The sequence below is a fragment of the Balaenoptera ricei genome, chromosome 1, assembly GCF_028023285.1.
Source record: "Balaenoptera ricei isolate mBalRic1 chromosome 1, mBalRic1.hap2, whole genome shotgun sequence".
In the NCBI taxonomy this organism is placed as follows: Eukaryota; Metazoa; Chordata; class Mammalia; order Artiodactyla; family Balaenopteridae; genus Balaenoptera; species Balaenoptera ricei.
Genome location: NC_082639.1, coordinates 114705675 through 114725078, shown reverse-complemented (window position 1 = coordinate 114725078; position 19404 = coordinate 114705675). Strand labels below are relative to the sequence as shown.

The 19404-nt window shown below is 38.7% G+C and overlaps 1 protein-coding gene across 2 annotated transcripts in view; it reads left to right on the top strand.

The window, feature by feature from the left end:
• LOC132352107 (SLAM family member 6-like) overlaps positions 1–19404 on the top strand; it is a 29758-nt gene that overhangs the window by 1805 nt on the left and 8549 nt on the right. For both annotated transcript variants that reach the window (XM_059902426.1, XM_059902417.1), the window contains exon 2: positions 15507–15872. In XM_059902426.1, coding sequence (XP_059758409.1) covers positions 15507–15872 — 366 coding nt within the window. The remainder of the gene's footprint in view (positions 1–15506; positions 15873–19404) is intronic.

Here is a 19404-nt window from a genome sequence, read left to right as displayed (position 1 = left end):
GGTTAGAAGGAAAGACAAGAATAAATATGTGTTGAGCATCTACCATAGGATTTCTACCATACTAGGAATATTATGTACATTATCTCATTTCAGCCTCACACAATACATGCTTCCTGTGGGGTTTCCTAATGAGGCAGGAAGTGTCAACACAATGGAAGACCCCCTGCTAAACACCAGGCACTGTGACATATGTCGGAAATCTGGCTTTATACATGAGCCCCATTAAGTAGATGACACTACCTTCGTTTTGCATTTGAGGAAACTAAGGCTCACAGAGGCTAATTAACTTGCCTGAGGTCTCAGAACTAAGAAGCATCACTAGGCATCTAACAGCTCCAGGACCTTGTTGTTCCTCAGACTGCAGAGAGGTGGGCACAGGCTGCACTGCCCTCACTGTCCTAACCCTCCCCCGCCTCCCACACACAGAACTCTGACCTCTTAATTAAGGGATAGGGGAACCTCTGCTATTTAAAAGAAATCACTCTTCTCTCGCTACTTCTGACCCTCCCTTCGTACCCCAGCCTCTAGGAAAATTATCCCATTTACATTTCTCAGTAAGGAAACAGCTGCTCCCTTAGTGCCTTCCCCCATCTGAATTCCTTTTCCTTTTTCTACTCAACAGTGCTATCATTTCCTGGTTAGGATCATAGAGTCTACTGGGAGCAATTCAGGGAGATCTGCTGGGGGTTTTCTTGAGATGTAGTTACATCTAGGCTGGCTCCTCTGTGCTCCCAGAGCACTTCTACTGCTCTGCCATTAGAGCACTTGTCAACATTCTCAGAGAGCTGTGTAGATGACAGGGTGGCGAGGGGTACACAGGAAGCTATCTGCCCATCTGTTCTCTGTTTGTGCACTTGTAGTTGCCTAACAACCACTGAGGGCCGGAAGTCCCCCATAGAAGATACAGCTGTTCCTGCCTTGCCCAAGCAGGCATCAGCCATGCCGAATTATAAGCAGGTCGAGAGCAGTCATAACCAGGCGGCATGGAGTCCCACATGACAGGGGAGGGCAGGGAGCTGGATGGGTGCCAGTGGCTCTAGCCACAACGTCCTTTTCATTCCTTAAACAGTGACAAAACAAGAACCCTTTCCTCTAAGTGCATCTTGGATTAAAGCAGATTCAGGCAGTGCTGGGTTCACGATTAACTCATTTTTATTAAGAATTGAAGTTGATTGAACTAGTGAGGTTTTGTCCTTTATTTAAAATAATAATTTTAAGACGTTTAAAGGATATGGTATCATATCATCATATTTAATTTCAGTTCCTTAAAAATTTGCAAGGGAAAAATTTTATGGACGTATATTTGCATGTGTCCTCAAGGCAGGGCACACAGGATGTGTTGATATAGGAGAAATGGAAATGACCTTATTTACACTGCTCTTACGCAGCCTTTCAGTCATATTTGGATTTGGTCCCTTTTCTCTATGTTCTAATGGGTTCCAGAAGTGCACTAGGAAGAGAATTGGAAATCAGGAACTGGGATCTTGTAAAAATTGTGGCACCAGTTTCTCTCTAGCGATTTTTCTCAGTTTTCTTGTAAATTGTTAACTTTATCTCCCTGTTCATAGTAAAGAATCTTTTCTGTAGCCCAAGAGAAATAGCTTAATAAATTTCTTTAAAAATGAAAGAGAGAGAGAACAAGCAAGAAAAAAAAAAAAAAAAACCCAAAACCCAGGAGTCAGGAAGCTTGCAACAACACACAGATGTAAGCTTCACAGCTATATGGAGCTCCTGCAGCTCTCTTCATTAAATTGTCCATCTTTGGAAATTCCCTCATTCCTACCTTTTCCTGAACTCTGACCGGTTGCTTTCTCTTTAATAGTTTAATTCCCTGTTCAAAAAACCAAACATTGCTTTGTGATCACAAACTGTCTCTTACTCTAGAGTGTTTTGTCTGAAAGAGAGTAAAATACTTGAATCACTGCCACCAGCACACAAGCATGATCTAGTGTCTCCAATCTTTCAAAACCGTCCCTTGAAAATCTAAATACCCAAAAGAAGAAATTAAAAGCAGGAAATAACCACACATACAAAGGAAGTTAAACAAAAACTATTTTGCTTAACTTTATACAAATATATTGAAAACTGAGATGCAATGGATCATTTTCTAGAAAGATATAATTTACCAATACTGAGTCCAAAAGAGAAAGAAAATCTAAACAGGTAAATTACCTGCTATGGAAACAGACTCTGGTGTTTCTCCCCTACTCTCCCACTACTACCACACTACTTCTGACACTAGATGTATGAGTTCTTTTCCCCACACCAAGCAATTTGCTCATTTTCCAGATACCATCTGGGTGTCCTACAATTTAACACAATTATAACACTATCTACCTGCAGCTTGTGTCAGACCCCACAGGTTAAGGGTTCAGTCCCTTATTCTCCCCCAACTTCAGACACTAGTTAAAAGTCCAGGTTGTTAGCTGTGCTTCGTACAGACTGGCTATAAATCAGAGGTTCCCGTGACCTTCTTGTCAGGTTTGGTTAATTTGCTAGAGCAGTTCACAGAACAATGGGAGATCAGTTTATAGTAGATCACTGGTTTATTATTAAAAAAATGTAACCCATTAACAGCCAGATGGGCAAGATGCATAAGGCCAGGTATGTAGGGAGGGGGGCAGAGTTTGCATGCCTTCTCCAGGTGTGCCACCCTCCGAGCACCTACTTGTGTCCACCAACCCAGAAGCTCTCCTAACCCCATCCTTTTGGGTTTTTATGGAGACTTCATTACACAGGCAGAATTGATTAAATCATTGGCCACTGGTGATTAAACTCAGTTGCTAGCCCTTCTCCACTGTCAGGATGACAGAGTGTGGGACTGAAAGTTCCAACCTGCCAACAAGGTTGGTTCCCCTGACAACCAGCTCCCATCCTAAGGAGCTTTCCAAAGTCATCTTATGAACATAAATTTCAGCTGTGGTACAAAGGGGTTTGTTATGAATAACAAAAGATACCCATTTCACATTTATTGCTCTGGAGCTATTTCAGGAACTGCGAAAAATATTAAATATTATAATGCCCCTGGAGAGCTTATGTAGGAAATTGCAAAGGCTTTAGGAGCTCTGTCCCAGGAGTAGTGGACAAAGACCAAATATATATATAATAAATAATAATAACACACTACCTGATTTTAAAAATAGGTTAAATTGTCTAAGACCTATTCTTTAAAAAGAAATTGGCACAGGTAGTTTCATAGATTACTTATAACCAATGTTTATAGTACAGATGATTTTACCTTCACCACTACAATTTAACAGTGTTTTAGACATACCGGTTAATACAGTTAGACCTGTGTTAAATATGATTAACAAAGGAAACTTAGGTGACACAAACCAACTTTATTTAACACTTCATGAAGTGGGCATTCTCCATTTCCAAGGGTCCAGAGGACTGTAAAATGGGGTGGATGGCAGGAAGCTTTTATAGGATAAAGAACAAGGAATAAGGAAGAGGAAAATAGAAAATGAATAAGGAATAAGAAAATAAGTACGGAGCCCAGAACTGGCCTAGTGTTTGGGGATTGGCTGACTGGATATTGCAGTTTCTGGTCAAGTGGAACATTTACAAGAGCACAAAAGTCATCTAAGTTTGGGTTTGCTGACATGGCAATCCAGACAGGAGTGACTTAGTCTTGGGCCTAGAAATTTATTTCAACAGACCAGAGAAAGAAATGAGGTATAAAATTTCAAAGAGAAGGGTTCTATTATCATTACTTATAGATGATTTAATTTTTTACTTGAAAAATCCAAAAGAATCCAGAGAAAAATTATTACAAATAATAGGAGAATTCAGGAAAAGAGTTGTATACAAAATTAATACAAAGAAATAAATGAACATGTTATATAGTACTAATAACCAGAAAGACATGACATCAGAAAAATAAAATGCCTATGTATAAACATAACAAGAAATGTGTCAAAGATATGTGACAAAAATATAAAATGCTATTGAAGAACACAAAATAATTCCTGAACAAATAGAAAAATACAGCATATTACCCAATAGGAAAATTAAATTGTAAAGAAATCAGTTATCCTGAAATTAATCTATAAATTAAATGTGATCCTAGTGAAAAAATTACCAACAAAGTTTTTTTTTGAATCCAGATTGTTTATATGGAAAATTATGAGGCAAGAACATTCAGAAACATTCTAAAAAATAAGCATAATCGAGGGAATAGGTCTACCAGACATTAAAACACATCATAAAACAGCAGAATATCAGCACATGAATAGACGTGATAAGTCCAGAAAAGACACAATAAATTATTTTGAGACAACTGGCTAGCCATCAGAGAAAAAAAAGGTTGTATTCATACCACATACCTCATACCAAAATAAATTCCACAGGGACCAAAGGTTTACATGCATCTGGAAATTTCCTCTGGAAATAGATAAGTGATAGTTGCACAATATTGTGAATATACTTAAGCCACTGAACTGTACACTTAAAATGGTTAAAATAGTAAATTTTATGTTATGTATATTTTTACCACAATAAAAAATACATCACATAAAAGATTTAAATACAAAATGAAAAAAATCATGGGATGATTTATTTAATAACCAAGAGTAAGAAAGGCTTAAGCATGACAAAGACAAGGGCAAAATCAAAAACCTCTGTAAGCAGAAAATGTTGATAGAATTAACCTTATGAAAATTAACATTTCCTCATGGCAAAAATGACTACCCATGGTTAGAAAAAATGTCACAAATTAGGAAAAATAGTATAACTCATATATTAAAAGCCAAAAAAAGAGGAAGGTACTTAAATGTTCATCAGTTGAGAAAAAAAAAGAGGATCAATAATAATTCAGGAGAATTCTATGTGACTATGCAAAAGGCTAAGTCAGTTCTTTATGTGCTGTTATGAAATAATTACTAACCCACATCATCAAGGAGGAAAACAAGCACTGTTCAGAGAAGATTACATAGTATGTTATCATTTGTGTAAAAAAGAAGGGGAATTATGTATGTGTTTTCTATGCACACGGATGCATATGGGTAGAATATCTCTGAAAAGGTACAGGGAAAAGGAAGAAAGCATGAGAGTCTTTTCACAGTTTATCATTCTATACCTTTTAAATTTTGAGCCTTGTGACTTTACTGGCTATTCAAAAGCTTAATAAAGTTAAAAAAAATAAACTGCCCTGACTCACTGTAGACCTAAAGACACAGGTATGTTGAAAGGGAAAGAATAGAAAAAGATCCACATAAGTCATAATGAAAAGAGAGCTGGGGTGACTATTCTGATATCATAAAAATAGATTTTAAGTAAAAAAAAAAAAATGTTATGAGACAAAGTGGGACATTTTATACTGATAAAGGGTCAATTCATCAAGAAGATATAATAAGTATGCAATACACATGTCAAACAACAGAGCCTGCAATTTTGAAACAAATACTGACAGAATTGAAGGGAAAAATAGACAGTTCTACAATAATAATTGAAGACTCCAATGCTTTATTTTCAATAACAGATAAAACATCTAAACCGAAAATCAGTAAGTCATAGAGAACTTGGGCAATACTATAAACCAACTAGATCTAAAATACATATACAGAACACTCTACCCAGCAACAGCAGAATGCACATTTTTCTCAATTACACATGGACATTCTCTAAGATAAACCATGTTAGGCCATAAAACAATTCTCCATAAATTTTAAAACTTCAGAATTATACAAACTATCTTCTTGGACCACAATGGAATGAAGGTAGAAATCAGTAACCAAAAGAAAGCTGGAGAATTTGTAATTACATGGAAATTAAACAACATACTCTTATGCAATCAATGGACCAAAGAAGAAATCACAAAAGAAATTAGAAAATATTTTGTGATGAATGAAAATGAAACAAAACATACAAAAATGTATAAATGTATTAAAAGTACTGCTCAGAGATTACTTTATGGTTATAAATGCCTACATTAAAAAATAAAAAAGATCTCAAATCAACAACCTAAATTTATACCTTAAGGAACTATAAAAAGAAGAGCAAACTAAACCCAAAACCAGAAGAAGGCAGGAGATAATGAAGATTAGTGCAGAAATAAATGAAATAGAAAGTAGAAAAATAATAGAATCAGTGAAATCAGTGAAACCACAAGTTAGTTTTTCGAAAAGATCAGCAAAATTGACAAACTTCTACCTAATCTGACTAAGAAAAAAAGTGAGAAGATTGTAGTATAACTAAGGTCAAATATTAAAGCTGAGGTATTACTGACCTTATAAAAATTACAAAGATTATAAGAGAATCTCATGAAGAATTTATGCTAACCAATTAAATAATCTATGTGAAAAGGACAAACTCCTAGAAATACATAAATTATCAAAATTGTCTAAAGAAGAAATAGAAAATCTCAACAGACACATAACAAGGAATTGAATTAGTAATCAAAAACTTCCCCAAAGAGACAAGTTCAGAACTGAATGGCTTCACTGCTGAATTTTACTAAACATTTAAAGAAAAATTAAACCAATCCGACTTAAACTCTTTCAAAAAATAAAAGAAGAGGGGGGAACACTTCTCAATACATTCTTTTTGTTTTTCTTTTTGGCCACACCACATGGCTTGTGGGATCTTAGTTCCCCAACCAGGGTTTGAACCCAGGCCCTTGGCAGTGAAAGCCCGGAGTCCCACTGGAATGCCAGGAAATTCCCAATGCATTCTTTTTTTTTCAGTTTTATTGAGATATAATTGACATACAGCACTGTATAAGTTTAAGGTGTACAACACAGAGACTTGACTTACATATATTATGAAATGATTACCACAATAAGTTTAGGTAACATCTGTCATCTAATATAGATACAAAAAATGTTTTTTTTCCTTGTGATGAGAACTGTTAGGATCTACTCTCTTAACAACTTTTAAATATACCATAAAGTAGTGTTAACTATAGTTACCCTGTTGTACATTACATTCTATATGTTGTATTACATTCAATACATTCTATGAAGCCAGCAGTACCATGATACCAAAGCCAGACAAAGATATCACAAAAAATATAGACCAATGAAGATGGATATACATGCAAAATCCACAACAAAATACTAGCAAATAGAATCCAATAGCACATTAAAAGGATTACATACACCATTACAAGTGGGATTAATCCCAGGAATGCAATGGTGGTTTAACATAAGAAAATCAGCCAGTGTAACACATCATACTGATGGATGAAGAAAAAAAAATACATGATCATCTTAATAGATGCAGAAATAGCATTTGATAAAATTTAACACTCTTTCATGACAAAAACTCTCAGCAAAATAGGAATAGAAAGGAACTTCCCTAACATGACAAAGGGCATTTATGAAAAACGCACAGTGAACATCATATCCAATGGTGAAAGACTGAAAGCTTTCTGTTGAAGATCATGAACAAGAAAAGGTTGCTTGCTTTCACCAGTGCTATTCAACATCGTACAGGAATTCCTAGCCAGAACAATGGGGCAAGAAAAAGAAATGAAAGGCATTCAAATTGGAAAGGAAGAAGTAAAACTATATCTATTTGCAGATGACATGATTCTATACATAGAAAATCCTATAGAATCCACACACACACAAAATACTAGAGCTAATAACTTCAACACAGTTGTAGGGTAAAAAACCAACACACAAAAATCTATTTTGTTTCTATACACCAGCAATTAGAACTCTGAAATGGACATTAGGAAAACAGTTCCACTTATGATAGCACTGGAAAAAAATAGGTAGGAATAAATTTAGTCGAGAAGGTGAAAGACTTGCACACTGAAAACTACAAAATAGAGTTGACATAAATTAAAGAATACCTAAATGGATGAAAGACTTCCCATGTTCATGGAATATAAGACAATATTAAGACAATATTGTTAAGATGGCAATACTCCCCAAATAAATCTACAGATTCAATGTAATGCCTACCAAATTCCAATAACCTTTTTTTTTTTTTATTGCTGCATTGGATCTTTGTTGCTGCATGAGGGCTTTCTCGGAGTTGCGGCGAGCAGGGGCTACTCTTCGTTGTGGTGCACGGGCTTCTCATTGCGGTGGCTTCTCTTGTTGAGCATGGGCTCTAGGCGTGCGGGCTTCAGTAGTTGCAGCACATGGGCTCAGTAGTTGTGGCTCGCGGGCTCTGGAGCGCAGGCTCAGTAGTTGTGGCGCACGGGCTTAGTTGCTCCGCAGCATGTGGGATCTTCCCAGACCAGGGCTCGAACCCATGTCCCCTGCATTGGCAGGCAGATTCTTAACCACTGCCCCACCAGGGAAGCCCCCAATAACTTTTTTTTTTTCAGGAATGGAAAAGATGGTCTTCAAATTCATATGGAGAACACATGTTTCCCAATTTGAAAACTTGCTACAAAACTACAATAATCAAAACAGTATGCTACTGACATAAGGATAGATCTATAGACCAGTGGAATAGAATTAAGAGTCCCTAAATAAACCCAAACATCTATTGCCAATTGATCTTCAGTGAGGATGTCAAGATCATTCAATGAGGGGAAAGAATAGCCTTTTCAACAAACGGTACTGGGATAACTGGATAACCCATGCAAAACAATAAAGTTGTACCCCTACTAATATCATATACAAAAATAAACTCAAAATGGGTCAACAACCCATTGAAACTATAAAACTATTAGAAGAAACATTAGGGTAAATCTTCATAACCTCAGATTTGGCAAAGGATTCTTAGATTTGACATCAAATGCATGAACAACAAAAGAAAAATAGATAAAGTGGACTTCATCAAAATTAAATACTTTGGTGCATCAAAATATATTATTAAAAATATGAAAAGACATTCTGCAGAATAGGAGAAAATGTTTGCAAAATCATATGTCTGATAAGGATCTGGTATCCAGAATATATAAAGAACTCTTACAACTCAACAACAAAAAGACAAACAATACAATTTTTTAAAATGGACGAAGGATTTTTTTTACATACCAATGTATGTATGGATCATTTATTTAACTGGTCTAGCTGGGAAAAAATAAAAGTTTAGATAAGTCCCAAGATTGTTCAAAAATGATTTTTTTTCCATTCCCAACAGAATGCATTAAAAAACAATGGGTACATTAAGATACTCATTTACTTGTAAGCAGACACTGCTTTACATAAGGTTTTGTTTGGTTTTGTTTAGTTTTCTACTTTTTTTTAACATCTTTATTGGAGTATAATTGCTTTACAATGGTGTGTTAGTTTCTGCTTTATAACAAAGTGAATCAGCTCTACGTATACATATATCTCCATATCCCTTCCCTCTTGCGTCTCCCTCCCACCCTCCCTAACCCACCCCTCTAGGTGGACACAAAACACTGAGCTGATCTCCCTGTGCTAAGTGGCTGCTTCCCACTAGCTATTTTACATTTGGTAGTGTATATATGTCAATGCCACTCTCTCACTTTGTCCCAACTTACCCTTCCCCCTCCCCGTGTCCTCAAGTCCATTCTCTACATCTGCATCTTTATTCCTGTCCTGCCCCGAGGTTCTTCAGAACCTTTTTTTTTTTTAGTTTCCATATGTATGTGTTAGCATATGGTATTTGTTTTACTCTTTCTGACTTATTTCACTCTGTATGAAAGACTCTAGGTCCATCCACCTCACTACAGATAACTCAATTTCGTTTCTTCTTATGGCTGACTGATATTGCATTGTATATATGTGCCACATCTTCTTTATCCATTCATCTGTCAATGGACACTTAGGTTGCTTCCATGTCCTCGCTATTGTAAATAGAGCTGCAATGAACATTGTGGTACATGACTCTTTTTGAATTATGGTTTTCTCAGGGTATATGCCCAGTAGTGGGATTGCTGGGTCATATGGTAGTTCTATGTTTAGTTTTTTAAGGAACCTCCATACTGTTCTCCATAGTGGCTGTATCAATTTACATTCCCACCAACAGTGCAAGAGGGTTCCCTTTTCTCCACACCCTCTCCAGAATTTATTGTTTGTAGATTTTTTGATGATGGCCATTCTGATTGGTGTGAGGTGATACCTCATTGTAGTTTTGATTTGCATTGCTCTAATGATTAGTGATGTTGAGCATCCTTTCATATGTTTGTTGGCAATCTGTATATCTTCTCTGGAGAAATGTCTATTTAGGTCTTCTGCCCATTTTTGGATTGGGTTGTTTGTTTTTTTGATATTGAGCTGCATGAGCTGCTTGTAAATTTTGGAGATTAATCCTTTGTCAGTTGCTTCATTTGCAAATATTTTCTCTGATTCTGAGGGTAGTCTTTTCGTCTTGTTTATGGTTTCCTTTGCTGTGCAAAAGCTTTGAAGTTTCATTCGGTCCCATTTGTTTACTTTTGTTTTTATTTCCATTTCTCTAGGAGGTGGGTCAAAAAGGATCTTGCTGTGATTTACGTCATAGAGTGTTCTGCCTATGTTTTCCTCTAAGACTTCTATAGTGTCTGGCCTTACATTTAGGTCTTTAATCCATTTTGAGTTTATTTTTGTGTATGGTGTTAGGGAGTGTTCTAATTTCATTTTTTTACATGTAGCTGTCCAGTTTTCCCAGCACCACTTATTGAAGAGGCTGTCTTTTCTCCATTGTATATTTTTGCCTCCTTTATCAAAGATAAGGTGTCCATATGTGTGTGGGTTTATCTCTGGGCTTTCTACCTTTTTCCATTGACCTATATTTCTGTTTTTGTGCCAGTACCATAATGTCTTGATTACTGTAGCTTTGTAGTATAGTCTGAAGTCAGGGAGCCTGATTCCTCCAGCTCCATTTTTCCTTCTCAAGATTGCTTTGGCTATTCGGGGTCTTTTGTGTTTCCATACAAATTGTGAAATTTTTTGTACTAGTTCTGTGAAAAATGCCATTGGTAGTTTGATAGGGATTGCATTGAATCTGTAGATTGCTTTGGGTAGTATACTCATTTTCACAATGTTGATTCTTCCAATCCAAGAACATGGTATATCTCTCCATCTGCTTGTATCATCTTTAATTTCTTTCATCAGTGTCTTATAGTTTTCTGCATACAGGTCTTTTGTCTCCTTAGGTAGGTTTATTCCTAGGTATTTTATTCTTTTTGTTGCAATGGTAAATGGGAGTGTTTCCTTAATTTCTCTTTCAGATTTTTCATCAATGAATTTGGTAAAGTAGCAGGATACAAAATTAATGCACAGAAATCTCTTGCATTCCTATACACTAATGATGGGCAAAGGATTTGAATAGATATTTCTCCGAAGAAGATATATAAATGACCAACAAGTGCAAGAAATGATGTTCAATATCATTGACCATTAAGGAAATGTAAATCAAAACCACAATGAGATACCACTTTACACCTACTAGGATGGCTTTAATAGGAAAATAAGAGGTACTAGTGAAGATGTGGATAAATAGGACCCCATGTGCGTTGTTGGGACTGCAGAATGGTGTAGCAACGGTAGAAAACAGGCATTTCCTCAAAAAATTAAACTTAGAATTACTGTATGACCCAGAAATTCCATTCCTAGCTATATAGCAAGAGAAAATAAACCATATGTCCACACAGAATCTTGTACACAGATGTTTGTTACAGCATTATTCATAGTATCCAAAAGGTATAAACAACCCAAATGTCCATCAATGAATGCAGGGATAAACAAATTGTGGTATATATGTACAATGGAATATTCAACCATAAAAAGGGACAAAATACTGGTACATACTACAGCTTGGGTGACCCTTGGAAACATTATGTTAAGTACACGAAGCCAGACACAAAAGGTTACATACTGTATGATTCCTTTTATGTGATATATCCAGAACAGATAGAAAGTAGATTAGTGGTTACCAGGGGATGGGGGAGAATGATAACTTACTGGGTACCAGGTGTTTTTCTCGGATGATGAAAATGTTTTAAACCTAGAGAGAGGTAGCAGTTGCACATTGGGAATACACAAAATGCCACTGAATTGTATACTTTACAGTGTTAATCGTATGAGAATTTCACCTCAATGAAAAAAAAGACATGCACCTAAGAGTATGCTGGTACAATTTTTGAAATACAACAACAACAAAAAAAAAAAAAAAAAAAAAAACTTAGAAAGCTTCCAAAGGGAAAATACTTTGAAATGAAAAATAATCAGACTTCTTATCTGCAATACTGGAAGCTTGATGACGGTGAAAAGACATCTATGTGCTACTTAAAGGAAAGGATAATAATCCATGCTATTCAGCCTCAATGCCACTTACTAGCATGGTAAGAGAAGACATTAGCATTTAAGTAAGGATTCAGAGACTATATCACTCACAGAGCCTATTGAAGGAAAATCCTCAGAAAAGTTGTCCATCAAACAGGCAGTTAATCGTTAACAGTAGGGAAAGATAAAGAATAAGCAGAGGTAAGCGAAAAACCATACAACAGTTGTAATTATACTGCAGTGGATTATGGTAATGTGACTGGGAATTTGTGATTTAAGTGGTAGGTGAAGATTCTTGCAATAGAGTCATATTTTCAGAGAAAATCTAATAAATGTCTAGAAATAGAACACTTGACTATGTCAGTGAAACCTCCAAGTTGGAAGGATGTTGCAGGGAGAGGTGTGAGAATATTATAAGGCTGTGTAGTGAGCAGAGGATGTGGGCTAGTGAACGTTCTGCATTTTCATTCTGCTTGGGGTGGTGGTGAGCATTGGGGAATAAAGAGCAGACAGGCATCATTTGAATCTTTTAATATAATAGTGAAGAAATATACATATTAAGAAGGTGAGTACTAATGGAATGAGAAGCACAAAAGAATTTTGGGAGTACTAAGGAGAAAAAGAAAAGAATGAAAGGAAGTCTCACCTCACCTCTCAGTAGCGCTGCCCTAGTCATCCACCCTTCCTTCTTGAACCACTTTCCTTCTTTAGTTTTTCTGACCCTGCACTCACCAGGTCTTCCCCCACTGACTGCTCCTTCTCCACCTCTCTCAATGGACCTGAATCCTCTGGTGGTCAGTGCTATGCCCTCTTTTCTTCCCTAGCTGTAATCACCTAACCCCTAGGTGATTTTAGCTAATCCCGTGGTTGTAAGTAGCATTACTGTGCTGAAGGCCACATTTCCAGCCTTGACATCTCCCCCTGGACTTCAGACCCTTCCCTATGGCCCATTTAACATCCATTCTTGGAAGCCAAAGTTAACATGTCTAAAACTGAATTCTTGTGTTATGCGTATCTTCACCCCAAACCTTCTCTTCCCAAGGCTTTTATGGTATTTACAGCTCAATAAATGTCACCCCATCTACCCAGTTGCTTAAGCCAAAAACCTAGAAATCATCTTTGATTCTTCTTTTCCTTCTCTCTGACATCCAGTCCATCAGCAACCTCTATCATTCTACCTCCAAATTTTTCCTGAATCTCCCCATTTCTCCCCATCCACTACCACCATCCTTCTCTCACTTAACCTATTGTAAAAGCCTCTGAACTGGAATCCCTTTTCCTCCTCTTGCCCTCCTATAAACCATTCTGCACACAGTATCTATTCTAAAGTGATCAATAAAAATGTAAATTACATATTACTCTGCTAAAAACCAGCTGGCAGCTTCCTGTTGCATTCTGAATCCGTCCAACCCCCCTACCCACCCTACAAATCCTTTCCTGCCTCGCCTATCTGTTTTCAGTTCTCTTCTTCACTACTCTGCTCCAGCCATAGCTCTCACTTCGTCCCACAAGGAGGCCAAGATCATTTCTGCACTGGAAACTTTGCACATGCTCTTTCTGCTGCCTGGAATAATTCATTCTGTCCTGTCATCATTCAGGACTCACTTTAGTTGTCACACCGTCTTTGAGGACTTTCTTGATGAGCCACCCACACCTCACACTTCCATCAAATCACCAGTATTCTATCACATTATCCTAAGTTCTTGGCTACAAGCAACAGAAATCAACTGACTAGTTAAATATGTATACTAAAGGAGAGTAGGTGGCCCACAAAACTTTGAAGGATCCAGGTGACCAGGCTTTGAGATGACTCATCCAGGAACTGGTCCAGTAGAAGCTGGTCTGTCACTCCTGACACAGACACCACAGCTTACGTCCCAACACTACTGACTCTGGACACTTGACTTGCCCCAGAACTGCTGCCTCCATTGCCTTAGGCAATCAGGTGGCTGCTGCCATAACTGCCATTGTCAATAGCACATATACTATTGTCCTCCTCTCATCATGACACTAGCTTCTGTTTGGAAGTCTGGGTAGGTGCATCTGATTGGAGGAGCCCAGGTTATGTGCTGTCTCAGCTGCAAAGGTGGCTGGGAAAGTATCAGGCATTTTCACCTTCTATAGCGGGATATGGGCTTGCCTCATAAGATAGAAAATGCCATAAATACGAGAAGAGAGTTCAGATGCCAGGCCACAGATATGAAAGCTGTGTCACATCCTTTTTTTTTTTATGGCACTTATAATTATCTGAAGTCATTTGTTTCCCCTGCTTTTTTCAGCAGTCTCTCTCACTAGAATGGAAGTTCCATGAAAGCAGAGACCTGGTCTGCTTGTTCACCACTGTATCTCTGGCAACTTCAATGGTGCCTAGCTCATTAAGCATTTATTGAATGAAGGTGGGCTGAGGGCCGGAAGGAGTAAAAATTTGTATCAAATAAGTAGAGTTTCAAGAAAGAGAGAATAGTCATACGTCAAATGTGACAAGATGGTCCCATAAGACTAGGATTGACGATTGACCAGTGACATATGGATTTGTTAATTTTAGGGAGTTATTAGTAACTCAGTCAAGAGCAGTTTCAGAGGAGTGGGGACCAGAAACTGTAATGCAGTGGGTTGAGTGAAAAAATGGTGGCAGCAGGGAAAGCTGAAAGGATTTTCTTCTGGTATATACAAACAAATGGGGAAATTGGATTATGATTTATCATCTTCAATATTTTCAGTTTCTATTTCCTGGAATTAAACCAAAGGCCATGTTGGGTGCAAGCTGCAAGAAAAGGAAAGATCATGAGTCTAGGAGGGTGACAGACATGTGCTTGAATCAAAACTGCCAACTTCTAAGCAAGACCAACGTCTAAGCAAGTTACCTCTGCAGCTTTGTTTCCTTGTCTGTAAAAATGGAGATAATTCTCTTTTTTTTTTTTTTTTTTTTTTTAATATTGGAAAGCTAGTGACTGGTTTTTTGTTTGTTTGTTTGTTTGTTTTAATTTATTTATTTATTTATTTTTGGCTGTGTTGGGTCTTCGTTTCTGTGCGAGGGCTTTCTCTAGTTGTGGCAAGTGGGAGCCACTCTTCATCGCGGTGCGCGGGCCTTTCACTGTCGCGGCCTTTCTTGTTGCGGAGCACAGGCTCCAGACGCGCAGGCTCAGTAGTTGTGGCTCACGGGGCCCAGTTGCTCTGCGGCATGTGGGATCTTCCCAGACCAGGGTTCGAACCCGTGTCCCCTGCATTGGCAGGCAGACTCTCAACCACTGCGCCACCAGGGAAGCCCCCGATAATTCTCTTTTTATAAATATAAAATTAGTGTGATGTGAAAACAGACAGTAGATACAGCATAATGTTTGCTCTGCTTCTTTCTTCCTCCGTTCTTAGCTCTTCCTTCACCAGATTCCCAGACAATCAAAGACCCCAGCTCTTCCTGCACATTGAAAAGGATTTTGGGGGGATCTGTCCAGCTGCGACTGAACTCCTCTTTGGGTCCTAACATCCGAGAAATTGAGTGGAACTGGGATTCTGAGGATGATGAGAAACCACAGCTGCTGGTGTCCTGGAGGCCTAATACCCCTAATCCTGATTGGTATGACCTTGAAGAAAAACACAAGCACAGATTCAACGTAACAGAGATGGCTTTCCTGAGCATCAGGAACCTCACTCTGGAAATGAGTGGACTATATACAGCGAAAATCAAATTCCACTCAGGAAAATCCCAGGAGGAAGTCTTTAGACTCTGTTTATATGGTAAGGTATGGGACCGTGCCCCAAGCAGGCATTCCAACAACCACTTTATCTAAAGTAAGTTAGAAATCAGGTTTTCTTAAAAAAAAAACCTCTTTTTTAGGAGTTTTTACATCTCTTCTGATGCCCTAAAAAATAAAACTAAATTTTAAAAATTACGTCTTAGGAAAAACTAGCTACAATTTCTTAATTTCTTACAATTTCTTTTTGTTTGTTTGTTTGTTTAAAAGTATTTATAACAGGAACAGAAAGGGGCTTAAGCTTCATCACCTTCCAGTTAATCCACCCCTAGCAGAACCATGGTAAGGCCTGACCACCACCGTCCTCCCCTCCTGGGCTGGGCCCTCATCCAAATCCCACTGCCCATTCTCGGGGCCCACACACACCTGGCAGAGGGAAGGTACAGGGTACAGGGTGGGTTCCAGGGCTACACATCTCATGAGAGGCAGCCCATAAAAGTTGTAAAGCAGAGGGATCACTTGAGAGCCCCCAGCAACCCCGGGGAGTATAAAAGTATAGAGGCCCACCCACAAATATCAAAACAACTCTCCTTTCAATTGTAAAATACTACAAAGTTGATTATTAGAAATACACAATTATATCAGAAATAGCCTTAGCCGCTTGGTTCAAAAACTGATTTAAAAAATTCTTAAGTGACAAAACACTTGGCAAAACCAAAACAACAAAACTGGATGAAGAAAAAACACTAAGTAGGAGACTGAATGTTAAAACTAGTCATTAGGTAAAATGCTTTTAAACCAGTTGATCTGAAGTCCAGCTGGAGAGATTAGGACACAACTCTGTCCTAGAGACAAGTCAGAGATACAAAAAGAGACCCAGCCCCTGTCCCGTTCCATCACCTCTGCTTGGGTTATCACAGCAGCCTCCTAACTGGCTTCCCTGCCTCTGGTCTCTTCTCCCTTCCAAATTATCCTGCATGAAGCTGATATCTTGATCTTCTTTAAATGTAGCGCTCTTCCTGTTATTTACCTGCTTGAAACCAAACAATGTTCCCGGTTCCCATCCCCCACAGGATAAATGGCACTCAGGAAAAGAAGTTTAACTCCGCACAGGATCAGGTCCTCGGCGGCTTCTTCAGCCTTGCTTCCTGACACTTTCCTCCATGTGCCATGTTCCAAATTTTCTACCCTTCACCTCGCCACCTGGCCCCTTCCTTCTTGACACATGGTGGTGGCTCTCCAGGGAATATCCATATCCCACACATTACCTGCATACTTCACCTAGTGGCAGCGGGGGAGGGGTGAGGGTCTCTAACACAGGAGATTGGAAAGCTTTTAAGAAGGGGCTGGGTTGACTATCCAAGCTGGGGTTTCCAGTTGGTAAAGGATGGAGAACGTATCAGCTGCCTCCCTGGCCTCCAGCTTCTAATTCCTGAACTTGTCTCTCTCTCCTCCTTGGCTGATAAATTCCTGGCATAACTTTCTGAGTAACATCCTACCAATACAGTCTCGTCCTATCTCTTTTGACAGCAAGAAATGAAAGCCTACTCAAATTAGATCAATAAGGAGTGTTTTCGTGATAAAGGTACATAGGTCTCTAGGAGGAAAAGAAATAAAGGAGTTCCTCTGGCCCTCTTGCTCACAGGAACTGGAAAGCTGGAGGGCACTCTCTTCTATCTGTCAGGGACCATGTACTCTCTCATCTTTTTTTCCAGTGTTTCTCTCTCCCTTTCCTGTCAGCTTTATTCTCCTGGGCTTCTCCACGTGGTTAAGAGTATGGCCTTGTACAGTTATGGGTCCCACTCAGCCAGAGAGCAAAGGGAGTTTCCTGGCTCACTCCACATGGAAAATTCTAGGGAGGGCATTTTCTGTTTGGGCTTGGGTCACAAGATAACCCCTAGATGGGTCACTGGCCAGGGAAATAACATATTCTGATTGTCAACGCCTGGGACTTGTGCCCTCCCCTGTAACCAGGGTCAGGGTGATTTGACTAACAAATCATATCAAAACCACAAGGTTGGAGCAAAAGAAGAGTTGCTAGAAAAAGTACAAGTGCTACTAGCTGGTTTCCCTTTGTCTTGCTTTCCATTTTCTGATAATCCACCAGTGCCCATATTAAGTCTTCCAACAATACTTGCTCACACCCCATCGCCTGCAGCACTAAGTACTCATCCCAGCATTAGAGATCCTCCATCAATTGACACCAGTGTTCCAGCCTTGTTTCTAGCCAAATACACTGTTCCTCAAACACAGTCTCTCTCTCTCTGTTACCTCATGGCTTTCAGAACTGCCATGTCCTATAAAGGCTTTTCTGATCCCTGTTGAATGAGTATTTCCATTTTGAAGTCTGAAAGTTCTTTTTCCTAATTCTTTTATGGGTAATGTTTCTCTCTGCCTTGGACTACAGTTATTTGCGTGTGGTCTGCTGTCCACTTGAGAGCAGGGTCCATACCCTACTCTTCTTGGCATCTGCCAGTGTTTTACACAGCTCCCAGGAGGCATTCAGGAAGTATGCCTTTAACCAAATAGATTTAAGCAATTTTTAAAAGCTACCTACAGAAATGCACCTAATTTTTCTAGGATTTTTTAAAAATAAATTTATTTATTTTATTTCTTTATTTTTGGCTGTGTTGGGTCTTCATTGTTGCGTGTGGGCTTTCTTTAGTTGTGGCGAGCAGGGGCTACTCTTTGTTGCAGTGTGCGGGCTTCTCATTTTGGTGGCTTCTCTTGTTGCGGAACACGGGCTCTAGGTGCACGGGCTTCGGTAGTTGTCGTGTGCAGGCTCGATAGTTGTGGCTCACAGGCTCTAGAGTACAGGCTCAGTAGTTGTGGCACATGGGCCTAGTTGCTCCACGGCATGTAGGATCTTCCTGGACCAGGGATTGAACCTGTGTCCCCTGCACTGGCAGGCGGATTCTTAACCACTTTGCCACCAGGGAAGTCTGATTTCTAGGAATTTTTATTATTCAAGCCTGATTAATATTCCTTTACCTATTGAAAAGAGCTTAATAAAAATTCATAAAAACCACTTGCTGAGTGAATACTTTAAATGCCTAAGAGCATACACTTCCTAAACACCTGTCTGTGCTTCATGACACTTTGTAATAGACATTCCATTTGGTTTTATATTTAAATTGTTATCTGTTCATTAAATCAGATCTTTTAAAGAAGTGATGTAAAAATATCATTTTCCCCAGATGAATGTTCAATGAGTCTTGGGAAGGACCCACAAATTTGCATTTTCAACAACTGCCCCAGATCAAGGGTTGGCAAACTATAGCCACTGGTAAATCCAGCCCAATGTCTGATTTTATAAATAAAGTTTTATTGGAACACAGCCACGTCCATTCTTTCACATGTTGTATTGGGCTGCTTTCTCCCCATAATGGCAAAGTTGCGTAGTTGTGAGAGAGACCACCTGTCATATTTACCATCTGATCTTTTACCCTTTGCTTACCCCTGCCCTAGATGACTCTACTGACACAGCTAGTCCATGTAACTTTATAGGGTTATTATGAGGATTAGATGAGTTAATGTAAAGCCTTAGGAGTTATGCCTGGAAATATATGCCTGTC